We start from the raw sequence: 14890 nt of genomic DNA, 5'->3' as shown, positions 1-14890 counted from the left end.
TTATCAAGTTCTTATCGGCGTTATCGTTAAGCTTCGCACTTAAACCCCACCATTGGTTTGGCTTGGCAGAACAGCCCTACAATTCTAGGTACGTACCGGAAATCATACATACAAGCTTCAATAATACCTAGTAGGTAATAGGTACTGATAGAATGCATTTAGAAATCTTAGGTAGCTTTCAGATATTGTTTTCAATATATGTTAGTTAAATAGATAGAAAGGCATATATATCATTCATCCCAATATCAAACAACTCCTCTCAAAAACAATTAGTTCCTCCTGGCTGGCAGAACTATACTGTGAGGATGTGGAAAACAGTGTTAATGCTATCTCATGTGGTAAGTGACGAAGTAGGTAGTCTCCAGTCTTCAGTCTTGACAATGGTAGCTAGTTTTGCTACAGTTCATGTTCTAGGCCAAACGTCGTAATCATGACTCTCTATGCGATTTGCACGGTCATGCCGCGTCTCACCCAACCCAATGTGCACCCATATGTTGTTTTCGGCTGGTCATTCTGACAGAGCCTTCTGCTTATCATCGGTCTTCCGGATTTCCTTAAGAGAAGTCTTCGCCGGCCTCTTCGATGTTGTTCTTGACTCGTACAAGAATCGTAGTCTTCCACTTATCAAGCTTGCTCATCTGGTCAAACTGGAACAACTTGTCCGTAAATTGATCCTGGTCGCCCGCTTCGATGGCGGCTGCCAGGTCTGTAAGCAGCTGGTGCTCTCGGGTACTAGGGAACGTCGGGTCTAGATCTCGGTACTTCTCGAGCGCGCGATTTGCGGCGACCATATCACCCGTCGCTAGGTGGCAGATACCCGCCTTGAGGAAGTAGTCCTTTACCGAGTATCGCATTAGGTTGTTGTTGATGGAAGCCCCTGCAACCTTCTCGTATTGTTCGATCGACTTGTAATAGTCGCCTTCGAGGGCCGCAATGTCTGCTACCTTAAGCCAGAGCTTGTTCGCCAGACTAAATGTGCATTTTAGTAATAAAGTCCTTTTCTACTTTCATATTGGAGAGGATCCTTACGCTGAAGCATTATCTCCTTCGTACCATCCAGCAGCGGATTCGTAGCATTCGAGTGCACGCTTCGTATCGCCCACCTCGTTCTCGAAGACTTCGCCCATATTCTCCTTGTGTTGCGCTGCTCGCCTGAAGTTGCCCTTCTTGCAGTATTGGTTGACAGCGATATCGAGACATCGCACTGCATCTTCGGGGTTTTCTTTCCGGTAGACTTTAAAGGCATCGACCAAGGTGTTCGCGGCATCGTCGGGTTCGTTTAGCTGTTTGGTTTGGACCGCAGCCGCCTTTTCGAAAGCCTGGCCGGCTTCCCGGTTCATTTTCTGAATTCTGAAAGAATTCGCCGCCTCGACATATAGATCTGCAGCATTTTGATACTTGTCTTCTCGGCCACCGAAGAAACTGAAGCCACTGGAAGCGCTGGCGAGCGTCTTATCTGCCTGTATTTACCATGCGTGTCAGTAGCTGTCTAGGTAAATGTGGGGGAAATGGCGGGGCAATCAGACCGACCTTCTGTAGCAGAGCACGAGGATCTCCAGCCATGGTGGTCTGTTTTATTTGTATTATTATATTAAAGCGAAATGGGCGAAAGGAGTTGTCAATGTTTGAATTTATCGTTTGCTCTAATGTTGATGACAAAGGAGAGAGAACGATAGAGAAGGCGCAGTTTGGAGTTGCGACACGGCTACCAGGTACCTAACCTTAGGTAAGTCTCGAGCTATGACATCGCATGTCTCACATCAAAGTACCACATATGCCCCCTGTAACGTGTCCCGAAGTACATGACAAGTACCTATAAAGTCAATTTATTAAGTTCACATGTAGCGCAGCCACTTAATAAATGATTTATAAAAAGTGATAATAATCAGTTTCTAAGGTGGACCATAAGCCCGTATCCGTTAACCCGTTAATTTAATTAATGTATTAAAATGTATATAATATTAATAAATAATATATATAAAACTTATATTATATTTTATAATTTATAAAACGTTATTAATATTTAATAATAATATTTTTAATATTTAAGTAAATATATATTTATTATAAATAAAAATATTTTTTATTTTATAAAGTTTTTAATTTAATAAATTAAAACGAAAAAATAACGTTAATTTTTATTATTAAATTTTACGGTTTATTAATAAAAGAAAAAATAAAATAAAAATTATATAAATAAATATTTATTAAATTTAAAGAAAAATATAATTTATTTTTATTTTTTATTAAATATATATTATATATTATTTATTTTTTATTTTATTTTTTAATTTTACGTTAATATTCGAATTTTATAATTTACTTATTTAATTAATTTTTTTATTTTAACGTTATATTTAAGTAATTATTCGAAATTTAACGTAAATTAACGTTAATAAAATTAATCGTTTTATTATAAAAAAAATTATAAGTTTTTTTAAAAAAAAAAAATTATTTAATTATTTATATTCGAATTTTTTTTCTTTTTTTAAATAAATATTATTAAATATTAAAATTATAAAATTTTTTATTTTAAACATTTAATTTTTAAAAAGTAATTAAAAAAAATTAATGTTTATTATATTAAATTTTTAATTTATTTTAAAGTAAATATATTTCATTTTAATAATAAGTTTTATTTAAATATAAAATACGGTAATATTTAAAAAAGTTTATAAATATAATAATATTTAAATAAAAATTAAACGATTTTTATTAATTATTATTTATATTTTTATTATTTAAATTTTCGATATTATTTTTTTTACGGTTAATATTTAATTTTTAAAAAAAGTTATTTATTAATTTAACGTATTTAATTTAATTTTTTCTTTTTATTAAACGAAATAATAATAATAATAATAATTAATATTAACGTTAAAAAATTATTATTTATATAATTATTTTAAAGTTTTATTAAAAGTATATTAAACGTGTTAAATTAAGTTTTATATTTTATATTTAAATATAAAATTTTTATAATTTATTTAATAATTTATATTTTTAAACGTACGCCGTAACGATTTATATTATATTTTTTTTATTAAAAAACGGAAAAAAAAAATATAAAAAAAATAATATTATTAATAAAATTAAATATATATTTATTTAATAAAAATTACGTTAAATATAAATTTAATTACTTTAAAATATTATTATTAATATATAATATTATTTTTTAAGTTTATTAAAAATATTATTTTTTATATTTTTATAATTTTTTTATAATAATAATAATAACGATAATAAAAATTATAATAATTAATTTTATTATAAAATAAAATTAAAAAATTACGAAATAACGACGTTATTACGTAAAAAGTTTTTAATTATTTTTTTATAAAAAATATAATATATATATAAATAAAGTTTTTTATTTATTTTATTTTTAAAATTAATCGTAAATAAAACTTTCGCGAAAATTTTATAAATTTAATTTTAATTTTATAAACTTTTAATTATTAACTTAAAAAAAAATTAATATTTAATAAATTTTTTTTACGTTTAAAATTTTATTTTTAAATAATAATTTAAATTTACGTTTTTTTAATTTTAAATATTTTTTAATAAAATAAATAATTTTTAAATATATAATTATTTAATAAATAAATTATTATAAATAAATATTATAATTTATTTTTTTAAATAATAATTATTTACCGTTAAATATTAAAATTATATATATACGTTTATTTAATAAATAAATTAAACTTAATATAAATATTAAAAAGTTAATTATATTAAAAATATACGTATTATTATTTATTTTATTTTATATTATTTAAGTTACGAAACGAAATTAAAAAACTTGGAAATAATAACGTTATTACGCGAGGAATTTTTAATTATTTTTATTATAAAAAATACGATATATATATAAACGAAGTTTTTTATTTATTTTATTTTTAAAATTAAAAATTAACGAAATTTTTATAAACTTAACGAAAATTTTATAAGTTAAATTTTAATTTTATAAATATTTAATTATTAATTTTTTTTTTAATTAAACGTAAAATAATTTTTATAAATAAAAATATAATAAAAAAAATAATAAAATAAATAAATATTTAATAAATATACGGCTTTTATAACCGTGTTTAATAATATAAAGTTATAATATTTTTTTAATTAATTAAACCCGATAATAAAACATAATAAATAATACGAAAAGAAAAAATATTTTATACGTAACTTGAAACTTAACATAAAAAATTCTTTCTTATATTTTTATTTTATTTTAAATTTTTTTATTATTTAATAATTATTATTTATTTTTTCATATAAATAATTTTATAATTTAATAACTTTACGTTTACCCGCGTGGTCCGCCACGCGTTTAATATAATTTTTTATTATTAAATTTAATAATAATTTTTTCTTTTATTTTTTATATAATACGGTGCGACGAATTAAAAACTTTATTATTTTAATTTTTTTTTTCGTTTATTTTTTTTAATTTAATTTTTCTTTCGTTTATTTTATTTAATTTAATTATTTTTTTATTTATTTCTTTATAAATTTCGAAGAAAAAAACTTTATTATAATAATAAATTTCTTAATTATTTTATAATATTAATAGTTTAAATATATTTAAAAATTAAAAAATTATATTATTTTATAAATTTATTTTAAAATTAATTATATACGAAAACTTAATAAAACTTTAAACTTTATAAAAAAAACACGTCGATTTATTTTACGTTTACTTAAATATAACGCGAAATAAATAATTAATATATATAAATTTAAAGAATATTTTAACTACGTTTTTCGTTTTATTATAAAATTTATTATTAATATTTCGTACGCGTATAATTACCCCGTAAAAGAAACTTCGCTAAATTTTTTATAAACTATTTTTAAGAAAATAAAATTTAAATTAAAAATTACTTTTTCCCCGAATGTATTTTCTTTATAATTAAATTTATATAACGTAAAAAAATTAATTCTTATTTTTCGAATATTTTATTTAATAAAATTTAAAATAAGTTTAATAAATTTAAATATTTAATGGTAATTAATGTAACCATGTTTTATTATAAAAACTTATAATTTTTTAAAAATTTTTACGAATTTTTTTTTTTTTAAAAATCCATTATTTTAAAACTTAAAACTTTAAAACTTTAAATTATTAAATTTTACTTTTTTATTAATTTTTTTATTATTACATTTTAATAAATTAAAAATTATTTTTTTACCGCGCGTTAAAAAAATAAAATTTAATAATATTTTTTTATTATTATTATTAATTTACGTATTTAATATTACATTAATATTAATTTTATAAATTTTATAAATGAAATTATTATTATCGTTTATTTTTATATTAAGTATTAAACCGATATTTAATTTTTAAATTAAAAAAAATATTTTTAAACGTTTAAAATTAAGTTTTTTTAAAATTTTTATTATTTTTATATTTTTAAAACTTTACTTAATAATTTTATTTCCGTAATAAATCTTTACTTTAATTATAAAATTTATTTTTAAAATGTTAAATAATATTAAAATTATTATTAATAATACGAATAACGAAATAATTAGTGTAAATAATTAAAAAAATTAATAATAAAATTTTTTTTAACTTTTAAAAATAACATTAAATAAAACCGTATAATAACGAATTAATAAAATAATAATTATTATAATAATAATAATAAACATGTAAACGAATAATGGAATAATAAAAAAAATTATTAACGGAATAACCGGAAGTTTAAATTTCTTTAAAATTTTAAATAAACGCGTAATATTAAAAAATTAAATTTTAAATATAAAAAGTTAATTAATTAAAAATATTAAATACTTTTATTTAAATATAAAGTTAATTATTATAAGATTTTTTAATATTATAACCGTAAGAAAAAACACTTTTTAAAAAAATGTAAATTTATTTATTAAAATAATAAATGCCGTAAAAATTAATTTAAAACGAATTAAAATAATTCGTAAAAAATTTTCGTAAATGTTTCGAAAATTCGCTTAATAATAATAAATAAATATTTTAATAATTAATAAAAAAATTAATTATTTATTTAATAATAATTAAGCTTTTTAAAAATTTTAAAAAAATTATAAAATATTTATATACGAAGTAATATTTAAAATTTAAAACGCGAAATATACCCGAAATAATTATTTATAAAATATTAACATTAAAATTTAAGTTATAAAATTCCTTCGTATATATAAAATCGTAAATTTTATAAAATTAAAATATTAAATAATAATAATTTAAAATATTTTAAACGTTAATTTAAAAATAATTATATCGTAATTAATAAAATTTACATTTTTAAATATTTACTTAAAATATTTAAGTAAAAAAAAAAAAACTTAAAAAATATAATTACTTATATTTAAAATTACTTTTATTCTTTTAAAGTTAATTAAAAATGTTATTAAAACTTAAATAAAATTCTTTAAAAATATCCCGCTTAACGAATTTATTATTTTTAAAATTTTAATTAATATTATTTATATAATTAATTAAAAAAATAATAATTTTTTAATTAAGTTTAATAATTTTATAAACGTTTATTAATAACGAATTAATTTTCGTTAATTATATAAATATTAAAAATATAAATAACTATTTAAAAATCGTTACGAAATTTAACGATTAAATAATCGTAAAATAACTTATAATTATAATTACTTTTATAATCGTTCGTTTTACGGAAATTATCGAAGGTATAAACGTTTACGTTATAATGAAAACTAATATAATAATAATCGCCGCGAACCACTTCGTTATTAAAAACGTTAAATAAAAAAAAAAAAACGAAAAAATAACATATATTTTATAAAAAATAAAGTTTTTTATATAATTAATAATATAAATCTTATTACATATAAAGTTAACTTTTAAAAAAAAAAATATTTTTTAATAAAAAAAATTAAAAATTATTTAAACATTAAAAAAATTAATAATAAATTAAACGAATATAATTATTTTACGATTTTTAAAATAAATAATAAATAAAAATTTAAATATTTAAAATACGGAAAAAACTTTAATACGAAATTAAATTATTTTAAATATATATTAATAAATAAATATATTTATTTAATTATATTTATAAAATAAATAATTAAAAAAATTAAAAAAACGTTTAAATAAAAAACTTATAATTATATATTACCTTTTTTTAATCTTAATATAAAAAACGAAAATTTAAATATAATAAATAATAATAATTTAAATATAAAATTAGCATTTTTTTATATAAAATTATATTTTTTACTTATAATCGAAAATGTATTAAATGTTTATTTTATAACTTTATAAAAAAAAAAAGAAAAATAATATAAAATTAAATTTAATAAAAAATTTAAGTTTAAAACATTAATCGATATTAAAAATATATTTTATATATTTAAAAAAAAATTAAATATAAGTAAAATATAAAGTTATAATATTTTTAAAATACATTTTTTAATTACATTTATATTTAATATTAAAAAATATATTAATATATTCGTTAAAATTATTAATAATTAAAAAATAAAATCTTAAATATATATTAATTTAAAAATAAGTAAAAAAATAATAAATAAATAATAATTAAAATAATTTATTTAAAATTACGAAACTTTTACTTTTAAAAAATTATTTTACGTTCGAAAAATTAACTTAAATAATATTAAATTTTATTAAAAAATTCGATTTTACATTAATATATTAAAAAAAATAAAAATGAAATAAAAATGCTTAATTCGCGTTAAAATTAAAACCTAAATTTATAAAACCGGTTTTATTATATATTTTATTATAAAAAATAACTTTTTATATAAACATAATATAATTTTAAATTATTTTAAATTAAATATATTTTTAAAATTATATTTAAAAATAATAATCTTTATTATAATTAAAAAAAATATCCCTATTCGAAAAAAAATAAAAATCTTAAAAAAAATAATAATACTTAAATATATAATAATGTTAGTTTTAACGAAATATTTTAATTTACCGAAAAAAAAAAATTTCTTATTTATTTTAAAATATTTTAATATTTATAATAATATTTATAATTATTTTTTAATAAAAAATATTATCGTTTTAAATAATTTTAATAATAAAATAATTATTTCGAAAAATATATATTTTAAAATAATAATCGAAATTAAAAATAAAATATTTTATAATATAATATAAGAAAAAATAAACGTAATATAAATCGTAATTTTTAATTTTTATAACTTAAATATAATACCGGATTATAACGATTAATATATTTTTATCATTAAATTCTTTATAAATAAAAATATTAATATTATATTAAAATTAAAAAAAATAAAACTAAAAATTATATAAAATTTTCTTTAAAAAAAAAAAAACTTTTCGAAATTTAATATTTTATTTTTAAAAACTTTAACGTTTATAAATATTTTTAAAATTATAATAAAAAATAAAATTTATTATTACATTATTAATTTTTAATTTATAAATAAACTTATAAAAATAATTAATAAATATAATTATTAAAAAAATAAAAAAATATTATAAATACCCGAAAAAAATAAAATATTAATAAATATAATTAATAATTAAAAAAAAAAATTAAAAATAAGATATATTTATCCTTTAAAAATTAAAAATAAAAAATTTTTTAATTAAATATTTAATATTATATATTTTAAAAGTAAAATAAATTAATAAAAAAAAGTAATATTATTTAATTATTTATATTTTATAATTTAAAAATTAATTAATAATAAAAAAAAAAACGTATAATTATTAATTTAAAAACTTTAAATAAATATATTTTATTAAATATATATTTTTTATTATTATAAGATAAAATTATTTAAAAAATATAAGAAAAATAATATTTTATTATAATAAACGAAATAACATTTTATTATTAATTTTTAATTATTATAAAAAATCGTAATAAAATAATAATAATTTTATTTTAAAATTTTAAAATTTTAAATATCGTTTTAATAAATTTTAAAAACTTTCCCGTTTACGAATAACGATATTATAAAAAAGCTAAAACCTTTTTTCTCGTATATCGATCACGTGACGTATCACGTGTATAATAATTAAATATTTTAACCTTTTTATATAATATATATATATATTATTAAATTAAGTTTAAAAAAAGGTTAATAAAAATTTTATAATTATTATAATAATTAATTATTTATTTAATAAATTAAATTCTTTTTAATTAATAATTTTTTAATTAATATTTATATATTTTAAATTTTTATTTTAAATAATTAAAATAATTAATTTTAATACGAAGTTTTAATTTTATAATAATTAATAATTAACTCGATTCGAAATAACGTAAATTTAATTTTAAATATTTTAAAAAAACCACACTTAAACATTATAATATCGCATTAACTTAATTAAAAAGATCTTTTTTTTTTTTTTTATTAAGTATATTTTATCGATAATTTTTATCGAAGTCGTTTTTAACTTATCGAAAAAAAAAAATAAATTAAAATATTAATACATGTTAAACTTTTTTTTCACTTTTTTTTTATTATATATAAACGTTATAATACTTTCGAAATTATAATACGATATAATAAAACCATTATTTTAATCACCTTATTTTTAGCGATTTTTTTTAATTAAATTTTAACTTTTTATAATTTAATTAATAATATTATTTACTTTACCGTTAAACCTATTATAAAACCCACTTAAATTAATTTATATTAACTTTTATATATCGTTAATTTTAAAAATATATACACTTAATTAATATATATACGAAATATTTTAAAACGTTTTAAATTAAACTTAAAAACGATTTTAATATATTAAATTTATATATATATAAAATACTTTAAAATTTTTAAAAATAAAACTTAAAATATATCTTAATATATTAAATTTATATATATATAAAATACTTTAAAATTTATAAAAAAAACTTAAAATTTATTTTAATATATTAAAAAGTAAAATATATTTTAAAATATTAATATTATAATTATAATTTAATTAATTTATTAATTATTTATAATAAGTTACGAAATAATATTAAAAAAATTACGATATTTATTAATTATAACATTTTTATATACGTATAATATATAAACTTATTTACGTTATTTATTTATATATTTTTTACATTTTTTTAATTTTTTATATTTTTTTAATTTTTATATATTAATAATTAATCCTTTATTTATATAATATATTTATTTATAAAATTAAACTTTAAATAAATAACTTATCGTAAAAAAACTTATCGTAAAAAAGCATATAATAAGATTACGTAATATAAAGGAATATATTATAAAAAAACGTATTATAAAAAAATATATTTATTAAATATATCTTATTTTTTATACTTATTAATTTATAATTAAAAATCGTTATCGTTTTATTATTTCTTTCTTTATATTATTATTACTTAATACGAATATTTACGTAATAATAAAAAAAAAAATATAAAAAAACTAAAGCCTTTTTTTTCGTATATTAATCACGTAATATATCACGTATATAATAATTAAATATTTTAACCTTTTTATACGATATACACACATATCGTTAAATTAAATTTAAAAAAAAGTTAATAAAAACTTCGCAGCTACTATAATAACTAATCATTTATTTAATAAATTAAATTTTCTTTAATTAATAATCTTTTAATTAATATTTATATATTTTAAATTTTTATTTTAAATAATTAAAATAATCGATTTTAATATAAAACTTTAACCTCGTAATAATATATAAATTATTTATTAAAATTATTAAAAAAATTTATTAAAGTTTATATAAACGATATTATTATTTTTTTCGATATAAAAAAATAATATCGATAATATTTAATAAAACTTTTCCATTATTACGAAAACGTTAATTTAATTTTTAACTTTAAAAAAACATTTATAAAATATTTAATAATTATATTATTAAAATTTATAATAAACGGTTTAAAATTAAACGTCACGAAAAATTATATTTTAATAATTCGAAAATTAAAAATATTAATTATTTTATTAAAACTTAAAATTTATATTAAATTTATAAATTTTTTACGAAAATATATCTTTTATTATTAATAAAAAATAAAGCCGCTTTAAAATAAAAAAACTATATTATTAAATAAAAAATAAAAAAATTAAAAATTATTAATATTTTTAAAAAAACGAAAAGGATATATTATAAAAATAAAATTTAAATCGATAAAATTAAAAAAAAAATTATTTTTAATTTTATAAGTATAATTTTATAATTTAATAAATTTAAATTATTAAAAATATAATTAATAAGTTTTTTTAAATATTAACGTTTCGAAATAAATAAAATTTAAAGTTATAATATTTTATTTAAATAAAAAATAAAACGATTAATCGATAAAAATTAATAAAATAAAATTAATAATTTATTTTTTAAAAATCTTAACACGCGTAAAATTTTAATATAATATTACGAAATTAAAAATAACATGTTTAATTTAGTTATATCGTTTTAATTATATTCGTTTATAATTTTACACGAAAATTATTAAAATAATTATTAATTATAAATTAATGTAAAAAATAATAAATTAAATATTTTTAAAAATAACCGATATAAATAAAATAAATTTAAAATTAATTATTATTTTAATTTTTTTATTTTAATTTAATTTAAAAATATATTATATCGTTAATAAATTTAATTTAATATTAAATATTTTATTAAAATTACCCATAATTTATAATGTTTTAAACGTTAAAAAAAAAACATAAAAAAATAAATTGATATTTAAAAATATTATAAATAATATTACGATAAATAATAACGAAATAACATATTTAATATTTAAAATCGAAATATTAATAAAATTTCGCGATTAAATTATAATAAAATATAAACATAATTAAAAATTAAAAAGGATAAAAAAAATTTTAATAAAAATAAAATAAAATAAAAAAAATATAACTTAATAATATCGATATAAATTAAAAAATAATTTAATATATTACATTATAATAAATAATAAAAAACGCTTTATAATTTCATTAAGTTATATTTAAAAACTTTTAATTTTAACTTATAATATAAAACATTATTTTAACTTTAAACGTATATATTATAAGTTAAAATATATTTAATTATAAAATATATCGAAAAAAATTTAAAAATATATTATTTAATATCTCGATTACATTAAAAATAAAACGAATAAATTTAAAGTAAAAAGTTAATTAATTTTTATAAATTTTTTAATAATATTATATTATATAATCGTTTAAAATTTTATTATTAATTTATTAAAAATAAAAATAATTTCTTTATTTTAATTTATAAAAAAACATAAATATTTTAATTTTTTATTTATTATTATATATAAATTTAATAAAAAAATTATTTTAATATTAAAAAATGTTACATATAAAATTAAAAATTAAATATTATAATTATTAAAAACATTATAATTATATAATTAAAAAATACTAGTAAAAATAATATCCGACCGTAATTTAAAATTTATATTAAATATATAATAATTTCTTTTCACGAAAATGGGAATTAAACTTATAATAAACATTACGTATTATTTTTAAATAAATGGTTAATTAAAAAAAAAAAATTAAAAAATCGAGCTTACGTTACGATATTACGTTATAATAATAAACATTTTATAAATTAATATTATTTTAACTTTATAATATAACATTAATAATGTTTATTTATTTATTTTCGGAAAGTCGTTAAATAAAATCGTTTTAAGTTTTAAATTAAAAATAACTTTTAGTTTATTAAAAATCTTAATTAATGCTTTTAATTACGAAATAATTAAGAAATAATATTAAAAAAAAACGAAAAAAACGATCAAGTATATAACTATAAACGCGAAAACTTAATATAATAAAAAACATAAAAACATAAATTTTAAAATTAACGAAACGATATATTTACAATTACATAAAAAATATTAATTATTAAACGTTAAAAATAAAAAATTTAAAATTTAAAAAACCAAACCTTTAATAATTACGAAAAAAATTAAAAATATAATATACGAATTAAATATTTTTAATAATTAAAAAATCTATAAAATCGTAAATATATTTTAATTATATAAAATCCCGTAAAGTTAAAATCTTTATAAACGTTATATTTTTACGTTTAATCGTATCGTTATTAAAAAAAACATAAATAAATAATAATTATATAAAATAAAAAAATTATTACAATAATAAATTAATAAATAAAAAAATAAAATAATATTAAAATATTTAATTCGTTAAAAAAGTTTTTCGATTATTTATAATTAATAATATACGAAAAAATTTTTATCGTAAAACGTTATAAAATTAATTTATAAATAAGATATAAAAAATCTTATAAATTTTAATAAAATAAAAACCATAAACTTATAAAAAACGACATAAAAAAACTTAGTTAAATTAAAAAAAAAATCCGATTTATTATTAAAATTACGATAATTTTTAATATTAATAAATTTTAATTTCCCGAATTTTTATTTTTTTAAACGTTAAAATTTATATTATCTTTATTATTATTTAAAAAAAATAACTTTATAATTTTATTACTCACTCGTAAAAAACTAAAATAAAAGTTAACGAAACGTTAATATTTTTATAAAAAGCTAAGAAATTAATAAAATATAATAAATAATACGAAAAGAAAAAATATTTTATACGTAACTTAAAACTTAATATAAAAAATCTTTTCTTATATTTTTATTTTATTTTAAATTTTTTTATTATTTAATAATTATTATTCATTTTTTTATATAAATAACTTTATATTCGAATTTTTATAAAAGTTTTATTATTTTAATAATATAATTTAAATTTAAATGCGTGTTTTTTAATTAATCGAAATATTTATTAATAAACTTTCGCGTTTTTAAAATTAAGTTTAAATAATTAAATATATAAATATTATTTACGTTATATAAAACCGGAAAAACGCCGGTAAAACGTATATATATTATTTTATATATATTAAATAAAAAATTAAATATCGTAATTTAAATTTTTAAATTTAATTTTAAAATTTATATTTTTTTATAATATTAAATTTTTAATTAATTATTTTATATTTAAAACATTTTTAAAAATTTAATAATTAAAATAATTTAATTATTTTTATAACGCGTTTTCGAATAAACTTAATTATATTAAAATTAATAAAAAATTAAATCGAAATTTTACGATCGAAATTAAATTAAATTAAAATTAATTCGAATTAATTAAAATGATAATTAATTTTTAACTTTAAATATTATAATTAAATAAAAGTTTAAAAATTAAAAAAAAAATAATATATAATTTAAATTAAACGTTTTCGATTAAATTAAATTAAAAAAATTAAAACGTTAAATAAATTAAGTTACGAATAATTAAAATTAATTAAATATATAATAAAATTTTAATATAATTTAAAACGCGTTTAAATTAATATTAAACTTTTTTTCGATATAACGCGCGTATTAATTAAAATTATATAACGTAAATAATATTAATTATAAATGTTTTAATATTTAATTATTTATTTTTTTTAATTTTTAACGAATATATAAAATTTACATTATTTTTTAAAAAAAAAAAAACTTTACATTATACGAAGTAATTTATTTAATTTAATTTAATTTAATTTATAATAATATGTTTTATTATATTATTATTAATTTATAACGTTATTTATAATGTTTAAAATAAAAATCGAAAATATTTATATAATAATTATAATTATATATATAACTTTAAATTTAATTTAATTTAATTTTAAACGGTATAATTTTTATTTATATAAAATTTCTTTTATTATATATATATTAAAAAATTTTAATTTAAACATTTAAAAATTTATTTAATAATAATTTTTAAAATTATTTTTATTATAAAAATATTATTTATATAATAATTATTTTAAATTTATATATAT

General features: G+C 14.0%; 1 protein-coding gene across 1 annotated transcript; it reads right to left on the bottom strand.

The window, feature by feature from the left end:
- Window positions 1–165: 165 nt before the first annotated feature.
- Window positions 166–1827, bottom strand: GGS22DRAFT_169278 (TPR-like protein). Its single transcript, XM_047962297.1, has 3 exons — window positions 1531–1827; window positions 1030–1460; window positions 166–969 (listed from the first exon to the last, which is right to left on the bottom strand). Exons 1-3 carry the CDS (start codon window positions 1561–1563, stop codon window positions 555–557), a joined length of 879 nt encoding a protein of 292 aa, XP_047816231.1. The 5' UTR covers window positions 1564–1827; the 3' UTR covers window positions 166–554.
- Between the last annotated feature and the right edge of the window lie 13063 nt (window positions 1828–14890).

This window comes from Annulohypoxylon maeteangense (genome assembly GCF_022496945.1).
Source record: "Annulohypoxylon maeteangense strain CBS 123835 unplaced genomic scaffold GGS22scaffold_15, whole genome shotgun sequence".
Lineage (NCBI taxonomy): Eukaryota > Fungi > Ascomycota > Sordariomycetes > Xylariales > Hypoxylaceae > Annulohypoxylon > Annulohypoxylon maeteangense.
The sequence above is the reverse complement of the archived record's forward strand: the minus strand, read 5'-3'. Positions and strand labels throughout refer to the sequence as shown.